General features: G+C 36.8%; 1 protein-coding gene across 5 annotated transcripts; it reads right to left on the bottom strand.

Annotated features, from left to right (window-relative positions):
- Positions 1-61: 61 nt before the first annotated feature.
- Positions 62-17,465, bottom strand: pus10 (pseudouridine synthase 10). 5 transcript variants are annotated; one of them, XM_088610064.1, is made up of 18 exons: positions 17,340-17,465; positions 16,266-16,399; positions 15,757-16,011; positions 15,199-15,285; positions 12,390-12,424; positions 11,660-11,771; positions 10,868-10,929; positions 10,241-10,286; positions 8,389-8,453; positions 7,686-7,771; positions 5,771-5,896; positions 4,809-4,865; positions 2,924-3,000; positions 2,786-2,844; positions 2,492-2,609; positions 1,673-1,815; positions 1,249-1,348; positions 62-348 (listed from the first exon to the last, which is right to left on the bottom strand). In XM_088610064.1, exons 2-18 carry the CDS (start codon positions 16,389-16,391, stop codon positions 301-303), a joined length of 1,602 nt encoding a protein of 533 aa, XP_088466190.1. In that variant the 5' UTR covers positions 16,392-16,399; positions 17,340-17,465; the 3' UTR covers positions 62-300. The 5 variants fall into 5 exon arrangements, with proteins under 5 accessions (XP_088466190.1, XP_088466192.1, XP_088466189.1 ...); XM_088610066.1 differs by lacking the exon at positions 17,340-17,465 and adding an exon at positions 17,170-17,330; XM_088610063.1 differs by lacking the exon at positions 17,340-17,465 and adding an exon at positions 16,887-17,075.
- Between the last annotated feature and the right edge of the window lie 76 nt (positions 17,466-17,541).

Raw genomic sequence — 17,541 nt, 5'->3', positions numbered from 1 at the left:
TATACATGCTCACCTACCTTTTAAAAAGTTGCTAAAAAACAAAACTGAAAAATACCCATAGTAAGATTTCAAAGGGATCTTTACTTAATCCAGCAAACATAATATTTTGTTACTTTTGTTCTTCCAGCTATTTAACCAATCATAAAGGACATTAGTATGTATTTTAAATGAAATTGGAAATACATATAGAGTACGATGTAACAAAAACAGTCAAGAGCCCTTCAAAGTGGGTAGAATATAACATCTCTAGTACAGGGTTTCGGGTCTAGCTTCTTGTTGAGGCAAAGTGTGAAGTGCTATTCATGTGTCTTCATCTTCTATCGCTGGAGGCCAGTCTACATCCACAGACTGAAAAAAAAAAAAACACTTATTAATGTCAATCTAGATTTGTATGGTGTTAAGTTTTTACTACCAGCAAATTACACTGGCAAAACATTCTTTTTTTCTGAACTTTTTTTATTGATGTATTATATGAACCTCATGTCATTATGTTCAACACAAAGATCAGTGTTTTTAAAGAAACAACCATTTATTATGTATATATATACCACATTTTCATTGAATATTTTCTTCTTCATAGACTGCAGCCATTTTTTCCTTGCTGGTTGGAAATATGAGCCCACAGAATACACTAAAATAATAATTGGTGCTATACAATTGTACACATCTTAGTACACAACAAATAAGAAATAGAAAAAATCACAAAACTTAAACAGCTAAATGATAGTAAAACTACATTATGCATTATACAATTTTAGAGAGAAAGTAAGTCTTAAAGCAAGTGTTTAAAATATCAATAGTTGCAGAATCTCTAATGGACATGGTGCTGAGCTGGAGATAACTCTCAAATGTGTGGCTTTCATATAAGCAGGTCTTCAAGTAAGAAGACCTACTTGTTCAAATGAACAATAACCTCAGTAACGTCTTAAAATGATCTGGAGATAGACCATTTACTGCCTTATTGATCAGCTGGAGTAACTTACCAAAGTCCACTCCAAATTTGACTGTCAGGAAGCTGAGCATACTGCAGGTTTTGTACTACTACCGCAGTACTATCTTCAAGCAAGTATCAATATTTTAAATTCAGAAAGGCAGAGCAAGGGTCTTAAGCAAGTAAAACTGGACTGGTGGAAGAAAGACATCTTTGTGACCTTAACAGTATGCACATAAAATGGTAACACAGGAACATATGTAACAATGAACTTGGACAAAACAACACACTCTGTTCAGAGGGTAATCTATTCTCACCTCAACATCTAGCTCAAGGATATCCGTCACAGTTTTCATCAGGTTGCAGAGGTTCGGTTTTGTTCGGCCAAAATCCCCATGGACAAACTCTTTGATGTAGCTTAATGCATGTTAAAGAGCAATTGACTTTTTCCTGTATATTATCAATACAAGCTTGATACAAGTACAAAAGGAACAGTCCTTCACATTTTCCGAAATCTAAAATAAGATTGAAAAAAGTCTTCTTACCCAGTTAAACTACTGCTTTATCATTTGGACAATCAATAGAAAAATATTCACTGGAAAATTACATTCCACCAAATGGACCCCACAACTTCTTTGACAGTTTCCATTATCTATCTCTGCTTGCACACAAGCCATTGAATGTCGAAGGTTAATTCTATGGCCAAACGTGAGAAACTGCCAGCAGTGTGTAGCAGGATACGTCCCTGCCTGTGTCCTCAGGTGAAGCTGAAAGTGGTGCTCGTCCAGAAACTGGGCCTTCATGGTGTGAATGACACGCTGTCTCACAGCCAGGGGCCGCCGGTGCAGGACTCTGAGGGGAGTCTTCTGGTTTACTCTTAACTCCTGCAGGCAACATCACAAGGGTTCTAATACAACAACCTTCTCGGAGCATGCTCTTGTTGTTTTATTTTTTGCTATAGTACTTTTCAACAACAGTATCGTTCTTTGTCAAATACCTTCAGCCTCTTCCAGTTTACTGTTTGTTATAGTCCAATATCTCTACTACCATTACTGTATTGTTAGTGTAATTTCAGCAATGACATTTGTCTGTAATGTGATTTAATAACCCCCTTTAAAAGACAGTCAAATGAACTCTGAACTTAGACTCTGGGGGTTTAGGAAATCTGCAGCCTGGAGTTATTCCTATAGTTGCACAAAGGAAAGTGTTCGTCAACAGAGGGTCATGAAAGGCTGAGAGCAGTAGTACACAGTTTCTGGACAGGGCCTAATCAAAAGCTAAAGAAAAACTCTACTGCAGACAACTTCCATAGTTGTAGTCAAGTGTTACACATTTCCGATTTCATAATGATTTTCATTTAATGCCTAAATGTTCTTGCAGTGCTTTCGAGTCGTATTATTTATTTCGAATTGCAAAGTTATCAACCCTGTCAAACCATGTTTACAGAAAAGAAAATAAACACAATATACACATGGATTGAACAGTGATCTTCCTTTAAGGACTAGCAACAGTGATTGTAGAATCCACACTGCATAGTTGCATATAAAAAGGCTACCTTACCTTAATGTCATTAATGAATTCTATATCATGTTCCTGAATAGGTCTCTCAGTCCATATTAAAGCACGGTATGATTTAGTTTTCTCCTCCTCTCCTTCTTTCATATGACCCACTGCATCTCTGAAACAGAAAGAGACATCCGAGCCCTGCCTTCAGCACTAGTTTTGATAGCTTGATAACTTCACTGGTAACTGCCTCCATTTGACTGAACTCACAGATATGTACTACAATCACAAACAATCAAAAGAATCAAGCAGAAAGATATTACACTTGAAGGAAAAGGGGAAAACACCTACCTTGTTACAATCTGTAAGTCCCGTACTTTTATTTTGTCAGAAGAAGAATTATTGATTGTCTGTGAAAAATAAAAGGCAGCACTCAATCAAATGCACATTAATGTTTTCTTGGAGAGATGTCTGAACATAGCACAGTACCTCCTGAAGCTTCTTGATCTCATCTTTCGTGAACACTGCTCTGTGAGGATTAAGTAATTCAACTGCAAAGGGCCTTCCTGAAGATGAAAGAATACACAGCAAATTTAAAAATAGCATCATGCACGGGCCCCTGCCTCTGATATAAATAACAGGCCTCGGTTTCCTGAGAAGAAGGCCTCATAGTGGTATAGACAGCAAGAGAAATATCTCTTTCATCACGATGGAACAACACAATTACAAAACTACCCAAGGTCTAAACTTCTAGATTATTACTATTATTACCATTTACAGTTGAGGTACTCAACTTGCAACACCATAAATTCACACCATTACAGTTTTCTTTAACCATGTCTTTAATTATTTAAATGATAATATATAACAACTAGAGAGCGGTCTATATGAAATTACTGCAATGGATCAGATTGGATGGGCTTCAGGTTGAGCCGGTCTGGCAAATATTATAAGATTAAAGTGTAAGTAAAGTAACTGAGTGCTTTCCCTGGCAATGCTTCATGGGTTTGATCAGCACAGAAAAGAGGACAAACTGCAGAAACCACAGTAAAGTTACTTAACATAACTATATCAGTTCTGCAATTTAATCAGCAGAACTTGAGGGTAAACTTATAGTAGAGCAAAGAGAAAACAATGTATGAAATTGAAGGGCATAGTCTTCCAAAGTCTTTTATTTTCTTTAAATCACCTCCTGAAGTGAAAGCACCATTTGTAAATGATCCCAGTTTATCACTGTGATCTTTGCAGAGGCATTGGAAAGCTGAGCATAGTTTGCACTTCAGTGATGTGTGAGTGTCCACAGCAGAATAAGCATAAATTAGCAGGAGTCATGCAGCTCTCAATGAGATCACTGAACCTTCACATGTGCTTGGCAAGCCACACAGGACGGTACTGGAGACACATTACTAGCGAATAATGCATTGTGAGCATGTTAAATGTCATAATAATGCTATACTCTCAAATCCTGTGTGGGTTAACAGTGTCTTACACAACTTGCACCTTCCAGATTTTTAAGTTATAAATCTCAAACTCTTCTGACCATGGTGTGCTTTACCTTCTCATCTAGTGGCTAACTGCTCTCAAATCATTTTTCAAGGGTAATCTCAACCCATCCCCAGACTTTTAATCTTATGTACAAAAAATGGGACAGAGAACTAGACAGTTTGTGTGGTAGGCCTGAGATGTTTGTGGTTTGACGAAAGCTTTTCTGTTCTTCTAAAGAATGCCAGCCGACCCATTTTAAACTCGATTATGGAATCTTTTAAAACTCAGACAGACAGTTCCATGAGGGCACTGCTTCAGATATTCTCCGTCACAGATGCGCTCAGTGAATAACCCACATACACACAGGTTTTGGGAATGCCCTGTGGCACACCACTGGTATCACTTTTCCCAGATTCCCACATCACGGTCAGCATTCACATAACATCTTTTGCTGGCATAAGGCAGCCAAAACATCTCCTTTACAACATTGGGTGCAGAGCCCCCTTAAATCTCTTATTATTGCATTCATTGGTAGATATTATTCTTCGGGAGAGCAGTACGGCCAAGTGAAATTGATCTGCTCCAAGACCTTTGTCAGCCAAGACAGAGGGACGATTTTGTTTATTTTTAAATTAAATAGTTCCTACCCTTATGTTTTCTCTTTCTTCATTTTAGATTTTCTCCTGGATTCTCAACTTTTTTTCCGTCTTTTAGTTTTGTTTTATAACTGTTTATACATTAAATTAGACTATAGCAATGAGAATCGCATACAAATACTGTTGACAAAAAACTGCACTGCATTTCACATCAGGGTGGTGGTTGTGTCACTAGTTCTTCAACAAGTATCAAAAGGCAGTTCTAAATGGTTATCTAATGAGAAACGAATTACCCTTCCCCAAGGTGCGAACATCAACATCCTCCCTTCCTGAAGATGAAAAATTAAACCCTGGCAGAGAAAAAATAATATTTTAAACTGACACAGTTATAATCTTCATAAATATCAGCAAGAGGAAAAAATACAACATTTAAATACAAATTTCATACCGTTTAAGATGGCATTCTAAACATATGTATCTAACATGCCCATTTCACGTTTGTTAACACTTGGAAAAACTTTTTTTTATTACTTTAGAGATTCAAAAAAGGACAAATTACAAACGTCAGATGACCAAGTAAAAAAAAAATATCATTAAATCATCCCTAACTTCAGTTTAGATATTGAGTGTTATGCACGTGTTAATTTTTTAAAGTTTGTTCTTAATGATTTATGTTTAAATTTGCATATATCGAGTCAAATACAGAGCCACTGTCCTGTACAGCACAGCTCTCTGGCAGATTAAAATGAGCATCCGTGTCATTTATAAAACAGAACTGTTTTAGCTATTGGCACAAATGTTACACAGCATGCTCATTAACATCTTTACATGGGCCTGCCAGAGCACGGAATTGGATTTCTATATTTAAAGAGCAAGTTGGGTCAGAGGTATTTTGGGTAATAAAGACATTCTCCCATCACTAACTTTTCCCCATTCTCTAATATTCACAGAAGACAAAAAGTGATGAGGGTCAGTGGTGAAGACTACACAATCCATGACTCCCTTTATTCGGAAACTGCAAATCGGAAGGTTAAAAAACAGCACAGGCAAGCACAGGTCATCTTAAAAGAACACGGAACCGACGGAATATTATTTCTTATTTTTTTAAACAACCCATTTTTTAAACGTTTGCACTAAATGCACTTAGTCGAGAAAAGGCAGACTCTGGAATGCAGCCGAAGCGGGAAGCAGACACTGCTAAAAACGGAAGGTTGTAAAACGCTTGGCGGCTGTGGTATTCACGGAACATGCTCACCGTCAGCCCTGAAGGTGGCCAGGAGATGGTCTGAGATGAGTTCCTCCACAGAGGACTCCATCTTCCTTTCTCCATCGATCACCCAGGGAGTCTGCGGGAGTGTCCGGGAATACTTGTTGTATCTGCCTGTTGAGCACCATGAAAACACATCAGGCTAAGTACTGATACCGATTCCCAGTGTTAAAACAAAGGATGAAATAAGGTCATTAAACCCTTCTGTCCTACCCTAACAAAAAGCAAATAAATGTAACTTTTAAACGTAGCCTTACAATAAATCCTTCCTGCTTAGATTTGTTCGGCAACATAGCTCAATCTTGTATTCTGACACTCAAGCCTAAATAAGAGATCTTATATATGGCCTGAAAGCAAAGGAAAAATAAAACTGTCAGAAACTTTCACCCATCTCTGGACGTTTTTAGTAAAAAGCATGAAAAGATTTAATGAAGATTCAGTGAAGCACATTTCAGCTTATAGTCAGAGACTCTGCTGCCTACTTCCCTAAATAAAGCCTCTCTGTACATTTAAAGCTAAAGCCAGAAAGAACAATGTTATTTTAATTAATATAAGTATATATATATAATATATATAAGTTAGGGTAATGCAAAGCATCTAAAGAGAAATGCCACAGGAGTAAGCCACATCATTTTCATTACATCCAAGTATAACAGAGCTGTAATACAAGGTACTGTATATGTCGACTGCAGACAAGCAATCTGGGTTTCACTTTGAGAAAATGGAAAAAAAAGGAAGACAAAGCTGTTCCGTTTTTGTAAAGTGAAATTGTAGAATTCTTTCAGAACATTTTGGAAACAAATACCTATTCCTAGTCCTAAAATACTATCCACAGATTGATAAAGCTCACCATCTTCTGATGTTCTTCTGTTAAAAGGAGCGGCTTAAAAATCAGATAAAATTCATTTTATGTTTATAGTTTCTTCTAAACAAGGAAAACAGGCAGTCATTTATTTTTATGGACTTCTTCAGCATCCCATTTAGGCAAAAAAATACTTCGTCTGGTCTCTCCACAGAAACTGCATTAGTGTACTAGAGTACAGTAAATTGGAACCACAACCTTTACACCTGTGAATCCTGAGTAAGAATTAAAGACAGTAATCTGAGAAGAGTGGAATGGTTGAGTAAGTGAACTGCATTCAATGCCAACTAGGTGACTTCTAATCTGAGATGAGCTTGTAACAGAATTATGACATTAAGTGAAGATACAAGGGTAGCTGAAGTTATTAGCGTGTAAGTGTACATACAGTAGAGCCTGAAAGGGGTACTGAGAGGTCGATAACAAAACAAATACATTGGCAGTTTAGAAAAAAATTACACATTTCAAATTAAGCACAAAATTGTGAACTTTGTGAAAGTGCTGTAAATCCCCATGTTGCCGCAAACCCCTGGTCTCGCCATGGGCAAGAGCAAGTGTTTCCACGAACTGCAACGTGAAACAGCCCTTCCTGCTCACTAGTCACTGTAATAACTCACGTAATGTGATGTACGAGCAAAGAAGTCCAGGTTGTGCAGCAGACATTACACCCCAGAAATGTTTTAACGTGATCTACATGCAGAGTTAACAAGTAAGTCGTATTTGTTGGCAAAACCGTCTCTAAATTGAGAGCTATATTTCTTTTAGATTAAAAGAGATGTATTCAGAAGCCTGCTTGTTTACAATATAATAGGGCCGCTTCACCTCACCGGAGGTTTTGTTGCCTCGTTCTGTATGTTACAGAAAAAGGTGCTGCGTATACTTGGAAATTTAATCTATTTGGTGATGTAAACTGGAGGTTTTACAAGTTACAGGAACATTTGACTTTTATTGTGGTTCGAAATGCACTCATCAATTCTGATTCTTTTTTAACCCCGAAACATAAAAATACTGTTGCAAATTTAAAGCAAATTTAAAACAATGTACCAGCAATAAAGACAGGGGAATGAAGACACTGGATATCCTGGGCAACACATTTTGTAACCGGGGGGCATGGAGGACAGGGAAACTGTCTGGACACAAAGACAACAGAACATTCAATTTGAAAACAAAATTTTAAATTCTGTTAAAATAAGAGCACATGTAGACATCCATCTTATTTCTTATCCCATCAGATAATCTCTTTTCATTTCACAAAAGCTCACACAACAGCAATAATCAGATTTTAGAAAAAACGCCCAGCTAAATTGCATACTTTCATTTATTTAATATATAGACGGTCAGTTAAGTATGTCCATGACTATTTTAATCCTACATAACTCCTCTAATCGTCCATGTACGTATATATACCTTAGATTTAAATAGCTAAAATAGGTCTGCAAGAATGTTAGAAAATGCATTATACAAACCGTGAATAATTTACAAATTATAGATACACTGTAAAAATAAGGTATTTTTTAAAAAGCTTGTTCACATACAGCTGCTTTCATATTCAGACAGAGTTAAATCTGAATCTCTTAGCCCAGGTGGAATATACGGTTCTCTAAATTTGTGATCTACAAACTTTTTTTTTTTTAATACAGTGCTTTTGATTTTAGGCCACTCCCTGAGACTATTCCTCTGCAGCTTATTTCTGAACAGAGGGGGGCAATACTGAGAAACAATACGGTAAGATTTAAAACCAATTTACTTGCGGAAATCCGCGTCTTTTATCTTCTCCAAAGCCTTTATCACCGCCATTCTTGTGAAAACAGACTGCAAAGACAAACAAACAGGCAAAAACAAGCATGTTCTTAGAAGCACACAAATCATGAGAAGAAGGATGTGGCATACATTATATTACATCATTTCATCTAAATGCATTCCTCTTCACAATAAAAAAAAATCATCCGGCATCAACCTGCAGCAGGTTTTTTTTAAACTGAAAGTTAAGAGGAAATCGAATTGTAGCTTGTTTACTTTAAGTGGGTTTGTCTTCAAGGTTACAGGCTAGGTTTCAGTATTCTCCAGCATGAGCTGCCTCCACATAATACAATGCTTACTGAAGAATGAACTAAATCCAGAAACTATTTGTTTACAAAAATATAAATTACAAATGCTGCTGATCTTATGTAACCAGTAAAATTCCTGATAGCTATGCAAAAGAAAAGCAGAAACAGGTGACAACATATTATTATTATTCATATACTTATTATTATTCCTCATAAGCCACCACCATTACTTATGCTGACTAACATGAAAGAAAATATTTTTAAATGTTAAGTGCAAAGTGTAATTTAAATTATTGGATTTAGTTTTAGAAGTAGAATTTCCAGACAGATACCTTTATACAATATGTGCCACAGACCTGTTTTTTTTTTTTCAGGTCCTAAGAAGAAATATTTTCTTGTAAACATGTAACTTCCTGTCTGTAACCATTAGACCACACGGCAGCTAACAGCTACATCACAGCTAACGTGATGAAAAAATAACAGGCACATGTATGGTTTTATCTGGTATGTACCTTTTGAGAATTCCTTTGTAAAAAGGTAACTGAAAAACAACAATGAACAGGAAGGCACGCACCACCTGCTGTATTAAAAATACATGTCTTAAAAGCTTTTTTACACAGTACTGGAATAATGCAAATGTCCACACAATTGCTACACTAATTTAAAATCCGGTTGTTCTTTTTCTTACTCCCTTTTCTGACTATCATGAGAAAGTGTGTCTGCTTATTAGAACCCTGTCAGGGGATGATCATCCCAACTGCTGAGTTTCAGATTTCGTGTGATGCTGAATGAACAGAACTATCATGACAAGAGACATGTCAAGGCAACAGAGGAGGGTGGCTGTCCTGCAACACTTTCCAGACCTGCATGTATCTATAATTTTACACATTGACATAAAAATGCAGCACATACATAACACTGTGACATAAGAAGAATAAAGGGATAAATAAAACTAAACTAGAGAAGCTTGTTTATGAATAATGGTACAGTGATAGCCCTCTCATAGAAAGGAGTGTAATTTATAGCTGGAAGTTGATTGTGCGATACATTAAATAAACTCCTTCATATGTAATCTGTCTTCAAGCATGTCACTGTTATTACATTCATATAATAATGCATTTTGTTGGGGTTTTATTCTGGTAAGGTCTTTCCAACAAATCACTACAACGATTTTCTTTCATATGAATATATCTGTATGGAAAACATGCAAAACAAAACATTGAAATGAATATTGTGAAATGATGCATTTTTCCTTTTAACATTCTAAATAAAATGTAAAACTAGAAGCAAAGTTTTTTTATGGAAAAATATATTTAAAGTCCAGTGGAGCATTTGTATTTATTACTAAAAGAACAACCCTCTGTGAACTCAAACTAAAGATAAAATGGCTTTTGAATGCAGTGTTTCGAATGACAGAAAAACACAGGAAACATTTGTACTTTTGGTTGCAAAAGCACTGCATTTTATACTCTTATGTGCCCAACCCCTCTTCCAAAAATACAAATCAATCTCTCAAAAAATGTTTTTTGTCCAGCACAGTGTATCCCTTACTTGTTTGTTCTTGGCTGGTTTGAAGCAGTCGGAGCACGCAGCAGCACTAGGAAAACAAGAGGTGAATTAAAATTATGGTTTAAAATGAATAATATGTAAGTATTACAGTTACATAATCTTAAAAAATCATTTTAAAGCAATGCTGATATATTTCACGCTATTTAAATCTTTTAAATATGAAAAAGAGATCCAGGTGGATGCTGCACATTGGTGGTAGTGGAGGGGAGTCCCCATTACCTGTAAAGCGCTTTGAGTGGAGTGTCCAGAAAAAGCGCTATATAAGTATAAGCAATTATTATTATTATTATTATTATTATTATTCAATCAAGATATTAATCAGATAACAATAACTGCTGAGTTTTGTCACAAATGAGTCTGCACTGGAGAAAGGTGACCCTACCAACAAACTCCTCTTTAACCAATTAATAGTTATATTGAAAGATACTGTATAAAAAGTCTTCACTGTCATTAAGTGGCACGATATCATCTTATTTTCTTATTTCTCATTTGAAAAATCCAGTGTTGAGAATAATTTCAAAAGTACGGAAATGATTTAAATCAAACAATTAAAGTCTTGAAGGCTTGGCAACACAATTTGTACCCTGTTTTTTTGCCCTGAATACATACAGGAAATGGCAGTCCCCATCAGTCTCAGGGTGTATAAAGGCTATGCTCACTTCAAAGGAGCTCTGAGGAAGAAAACATCACAGCTACAATTAGATCAACAAGACACAATACAACAGGGGTATACATATGTTCCCATTTGTGGAATATATATACAGTACCCATTAGTATTACTGTATATATATATTCCATACATACATATCATATATCTATATTATATTAACTTATTTATACTAATAATATTTTAAATTTAAATTGAATTTATATAGTGCCTTTCATCTCAAAGGATCTCTTTCCATGTAGGAGTGAACCTACTTCATCAACCAATACACAAGTGCCAATATATAACAGATCAGATTCAATTTATTAATATGCAATAAATAGAAGAGAGGATCAATTAAATGAAGGGGAAATACGTGAGAAGCCAGATAAAGCAAACCTAACTTTGTAATTTAGCCAGGACATCAGTGTAAACGCTCCGACTCTCGAGCAGTGCCCTGGGATCTAACCAAACAGTCAGGACTTCAATTTCATGTAGAACCCGAATGACAGCACTTCCCATGGCACAGTTCAATGGAGTTACATCATCGAACACTGAATCTTGGAGCTCATGTGTACTGCACATTTAGGTCACATCAGCAGAATATTCCCTGCCACTTCTGCTCACGCTCCGCCCAAAGCAACACAAAATTCTTGTACTTAAACCGGTAGTGTCATTGCAGCAGACACGCCCTACAGTTTCAAGGAAACCACTCCTCCTGTGAGCACCATAATGAAGGGAAATGATGCACATGCCTTGCCGTTGACAGGTACTCCAAGCTCTTGAGAGATTAAAGGGTGGATTAGCCACTTGTAGGCCTCCTTGATCTGGATTACGTCATCCTTTCCCAGACAAAGTCCCTTCAGCCTGTTCACGAAAGACATCAAGGTCTCAAATGGCTGTGCTCGCCAACCAACCACCAAGAAGCAATTACATACTGAGAGGAAGCTGAAATGGTATTATTAAATTTCATTTTGTCAGGCCCCACGAATACATTTTTCCCCAAAAGACAGAATTGCTTTATGGCTTTTCTTTAAACAAAGAAATTAAAAAAGACGTATAATGCGCAATTAATTTTTTTTACAAATAAATCATTGAAAATGGAGTACCACAGCATGTAACGTAGACTTTTCTAGTAAAGAAAAAAGGAAGATACGAAGATATCATTGCATACAGTTGGTAAAGGGAGAGTGCCAATTAACTGTGAATCTGGTTAAGAGACCTTAAATGAGGATGATCCATAACTTCTTGTCATTGGAATACAGCCTAAGCAATTGGTTCAAAGTAAAATCCCAAATTTTAGAAGCTAAAAAGTACAGCAACATTTTAAGTAACAGTAGGTTAATCTTTGATCAAGCATGTGGTGTGTGGCACAGTGCCAGGTTTCTGTTCCTAATAGAAAGCAGTGAGTTCTAAAAAAAAATAGAAAACACAGGCAGTAATAATAAATGCTGAAGAAGAAAAAGCAGTAACGCAATTACCTACCCCACTTCCTTCTTTACTAGCAGCCATACAGAATGCTGGTAAGAGCAAGGCACACCCCAGAGATGAAAAACAAAGACGCAAGAACAGTTTTAGAAGCACATTGTGAGGTGAGCCAGGTGGTTTTTTCCCTGTCTGTAGTATTGCAACAATACAGAAGCCAGTGCATCATTGACGACACTACCTCGTGTAATTAGAGGAGCACAGTATAACAAAATTGTCCAAGGTGTGCTCCTAAATTTGAGAAAACAAAACATAAAATCAAAGACTGTCAGGATTAATAGCTTGTAAGCCCATATTTTTCTTGTAAAGTGCTAGATCGTTGCCCAATTATTAGCAAGGTTCATATGAACTTAAGAGATTTGTCACAACATTACATTTCTGGATCTGAATTTAATAAAGCAGCTCAACTATATTTTTCTGCTATTTAAGTCTGATATTTCATTCCGAAATCCCATTTAAAGTTGTGCACATAAGTATATTTTTTGCGGGAGGTGGCTTTCCCAGATTTGGTTTTTCAGCGATAATGAATTTGTTTTTAACAGATGACTGCTGGCACTTCTAACAAGCAAGCTTTGCTCCAAAATGTGAGCAAAAAATCTAGGTCTTAGATTCTAGGTCCTAAGACTCAAGACCACTGCACTCTTTCCCCTTCCTTGCAAACACTCTTTCAGCAACCGTTCCAGTAACTTCAAATTTCACAAGTGAACTCTTCAGATTACAGAACAGGCAAGAAAGGACCATTGGTGTCAGCCTCTTACAAGTGTCCTAGTAAGTTCTAGATCATAAACACTACATCCACAAGGAAGTAAAACTGCAAAACTATGTGTGATGCTCAGCATGAAATCAGTGGGCGGCGACGGCCTGTGTAGGCAGCCCATATGAAATGAAAGGTCACCAATATAAGAAAAGACCTGAGGGATAGTCTGGACCTACATCTGGATCACCCACACATCAAGATCATGTACCAGCTTTCAACTTCATCATGACACAAATAAAAGATGTGCAGGCGTTGGTAAACTGTATTACCCAAACCTATAGCTCTGCAATCCTCGTTTCACTTCTCCATTTTGTAAAACAACAGGAAGCATGAACACATGTTCAAATATTAGTTCAATAACGCATTCTAAAAAGGGGAGTTTAGTGCATTAGAGTGAAAATGTACTAGTGACCAAGATAACCCATACATTTAGTCCTCTCTAAAAGAACTGATTGCCTTTTCATAAGATCACAATACAGCCACATAGAAATGTGGTTTCAATGGTCATCCAAAGGGCTATATTCATAATATACGCATTACTGGAAAGTGAAATGAATGTGAGCACTGTCATGGTTTCTCTTTAAATAGATTCCACAGCTAACCTCACACCTTCTTAAAGAGTTGTGCATTAAGAAAACAAGCTTGTAATTTCCCAGTTGCATCCAGAGCTTCCTCCATTCTGGAATATATGCCTCAGCAGCCAAAAAACTTGATGTTCCCATGACTAAACCACCTCTGCCTGTAACATGATTCAGGAGAAGGAGTGGTTGATTTTTATGCAATCAGCCCAAGAGGCACGTTGGCAAGTTTTTCAGCGTGCTTGCTTGGTAACTTCAAGTAATCCATATATAGTCCAAGAAAAACCTAAAATGGCTTTTTGGCATATAAAGCTTTGTATGTTCCTCTTGTACTTCTGTATTTTTAAGTAATGTTAACCTCCTCTGTGATCATAGCCATTTATTTTGTCATATTTCCTTTTGTTCATTTTTATCTTTTAGTTACTTCATTATTTTGCTCACTTTTTTCCACTTAAGAGAAAGATCCTTTATTGTGTTTTTAATAAAATAAGACAACACTTTTCTAATAATAAACCACTTAAATTCTTAAAATGACATAATGGTAGTTCTCATGTTTTATAATGAACAAAGATATTTTGAAATGATTTTGTTTATTTTAACATGAATGAAGATAGACCTTTTCACCACACACTTCAAATGGAATAGAAAAAAAATCAAGTATTATCACATTTTCCACTGTTTCCAAGTTCCACCACACAACAGAAAAAAATGCACACTAAGACTTCAAGAACCTGACTGCTCTCTACTGGAGAACCTTGAAACTGAACAAGAAAAGGTCATCTGGATAATATACTGTACTAATATACATTTAATATGGAAATAAAAACAAAGCTGAATCTGTAACATCATACATTCATGTAATGTCCACAAAATCTCATCTTTGCCCTACACTTTTCCACAATCAATCAAGTTAATATCCCAACAGAGCTGCGATACCCTCATTCTCTTTTTGTTTGCAAAGAGTTCTTTTTGAGAATGAACATATTCGACTACATATTCTACCAGTTGACTTGTGATCAACTGGTAGAGATCCCACCTACAGAAAAATAGCATACCAGAAAAGAGATACGTTTCCTTCACAAACCACTATATGTGCCTATCACACATGAGATCAAAGAATCAGGGTATAACAACTCTACCACGTACCACGGCCTGGCCATTCGCTAGATATAAACCTCATACACCTCATGCACATACAGGCAAACATCACTTCTACCCTAGGAATGCATCCCCATAAAACCACCAACACAAAACCCCCTAATACAACTTTTATGCCAAAATGGCAGGACTGGCCATCTACATACAGCACATATAACACAGACTGTAAAACCTCCAAGTACGATTTTTATCTGTCATTAGATTCTTGAATGTAGTTATAGCATGGACATTGCACAGGCCTTGAGATGCATGAAAATGATCACTCTCTCAGATTGGAGAATGGCTAGACAAAGCAGCACAGACAGACAGGACTCACCTCTCTCACGGACAGCTGGGGTGGAAGAGACACTGACACAACTAGACTGTTGAACTGGTAGCCAGCGGAATCCACTGCCCGGGACATCTATCAGTAGCAATAATGTGAGGGAGGGTTCAACAAAAAAGCATCAAAATACAAGACCCTACTGAACACCTTTCTTCATTACCAGTTTCGGCTTTTTCACTTTACATTTCACTGTATTCACGATGATTTTAAATTGTCAGCACGTATTTTAGCTTACAAATACAGAACAGTGATTTTTAAATGTTGTTCTACATCATTTCATTTTTCTCTTTAAAGTCTGTTAACCTTGAGAGTTCTTTTATCAGGGGAAAGTGAAGCACTGCGTCCATCTCAAGTGCATAACAGGAAACTGCAGAGCAGTGTAGGCCATATGATTACAACTTTTTGTTTTGTTTCTTATTATCATGGACTTGCTTTATTAAAGAAATATAAGCTTCGCACAACAGGCTTTGTCACAACCTTTCCAAACACTTCTGTTCTTTGTCATTTTACAAAGAAACAGTAAGAAGAATGTAGGATGTCTGAGCTTACTTTTTGGGCAAAGTCTTTGTCACAGAAGTCCTGAAGCACTCCCAAACACACCACACAAACGTTTTGCTCATTTTTCTGGGTGTCAAAGCTGTCCCCAGGCAGGGGAATAGCAGCTCCCTTTTCACCAGCTACACTGATCTCTGCTCCCTCCAGCTTAATTCGTTTACAAGGGGGGTCCTCCTCTTCTTCTGCTGCAGCAGTAGGGTTACTACTTTCATCTGGTTTGGCAAAACGGTGCAGTTCATCCTCCAGTATCTGCAGGGAATAAATAAGAAGTCTTTATGCCACTAGACACAGCTGCACCTTGAAGAAAAAGCACTTAGATCTAGATCAGGCATTTCCATTTTGACAACAAGGATTATTTTAGACTAAAATAATAAACAAATGCAAATTAAATTTAAATTAAAATGCAAAAAAAAATGTTCTTGCAAAGTTTAGATATGGTAGATTGAACTGAATAAAACTGAGAATATCAAGAGTGTATCTATAAAAAAGAGCAACAGCAATACCTGATATGGCTGTCTGTATGCAGACTGCAGACCCACACAACAGAATCGAAGCACACAACGTGGGCAACAGCCTGCTTTCAGCAGAGTCTGTACAATTGTCCTGTCCTTCTCCTTAAGGGGCAACATAGCTCTGACTGGAAACACAAGGAAGAATGGAAAATGCAGTCGAGTAAAACAGACCAGGTAATGCTTTTCTTACCATCACAGCATCACATAGTCCAAACATATCAGGAGATCTACTGATCTTGAATTGAAAAGTTACGGTTTCATCATCCTATTACATATTTCCTATCTTAATTACAACTGGGTTATACCTGGAGGTACTTTAGCTAACAATATCTAGACTAGTCCGTTTTATTTGGACGTTCTGCGTATGATTAAAATCTATCCACCTTTGTCGTGTCATTCTGACATGTAAACACGTTCTTCCACCTATTACCAGTTGACTTTACCTGACTTAAAAATTATTAAATATTTTGTCAGTCCTGCTTATTCTCGGTTCAGTGCCTGTCCACGGCTTTGTCTATGACTGGGTTTACAGAGGACAGCCAGTACATCAGCACATACTCTGTAAGCAACCGTAAACAGAATTCTTTGCGGACGAAACAGGACATTATTCACCTAAGCATATCCACATCACGCATCTTTACCAACATTATTTTTTTGTTAATGTATACAAATAATACACCAATCTGGCTTACAAAATAATGATATAGCAAGGTTTATCACTTTGTATCACTTTTAATTTGATTTGTACATTGACCATTGCAATGACTGCAATGTCTCAGTAAGTTTAACTCGGCTTAGGTTGTTTGTTTTTTCTGGTCCTGTTCGTACAATAAAGTTAATGGTCGCCAAGTTGATGTTGGACAGCAAACAGGATGTCCTAATGTAGCGTGATTACCCAACGTGCTGCTGCTATTGCACTCCTACTATTTCAAAGAAACATTAATTTCTGTAGATAAAAGAAAGCACACATGAATATTACAACAAAACAGAACAGCCTCAATAATTAAAACTTCCTAAATGCATTCAATTGAGGTTGCACGAAAACAAAGCACATTCCGTACGTACGTGCTTTCTACACATCCCCGAGCTCTTCCACGTCCCCTGCGTCAGTAGGCACGATTAATTGTTCTCCGAACAGTAGATCTACAGCATGAGCACTCGCTTTAGATGCCAACCTGGTGTAGATTTAGGGCAAAAAAATTACAAAAGTAAATATATTAGATTATTAATTCTAAGGCACAAACACGTCCTTGTGAATTAGCACAAA

Source organism: Lepisosteus platostomus, chromosome 17 (assembly GCF_059453375.1).
Source record: "Lepisosteus platostomus isolate fLepPlt1 chromosome 17, fLepPlt1.hap1, whole genome shotgun sequence".
Lineage (NCBI taxonomy): Eukaryota > Metazoa > Chordata > Actinopteri > Semionotiformes > Lepisosteidae > Lepisosteus > Lepisosteus platostomus.
This window is presented reverse-complemented; position numbering and strand designations above follow the sequence as displayed.

Excerpts from the sequence above, each read along its gene's own strand:
- pus10 (XM_088610063.1), bottom strand. Across the intron at positions 5,897-7,685 it reads TTCCCCTGTCTTTATTGCTG|GCAGATACAACAAGTATTCC; the intron begins GTACATTGTTTT and ends GGTGCTCAACAG. Across the intron at positions 2,845-2,923 it reads AGATCAAGAAGCTTCAGGAG|ACAATCAATAATTCTTCTTC; the intron begins GTACTGTGCTAT and ends TATTTTTCACAG.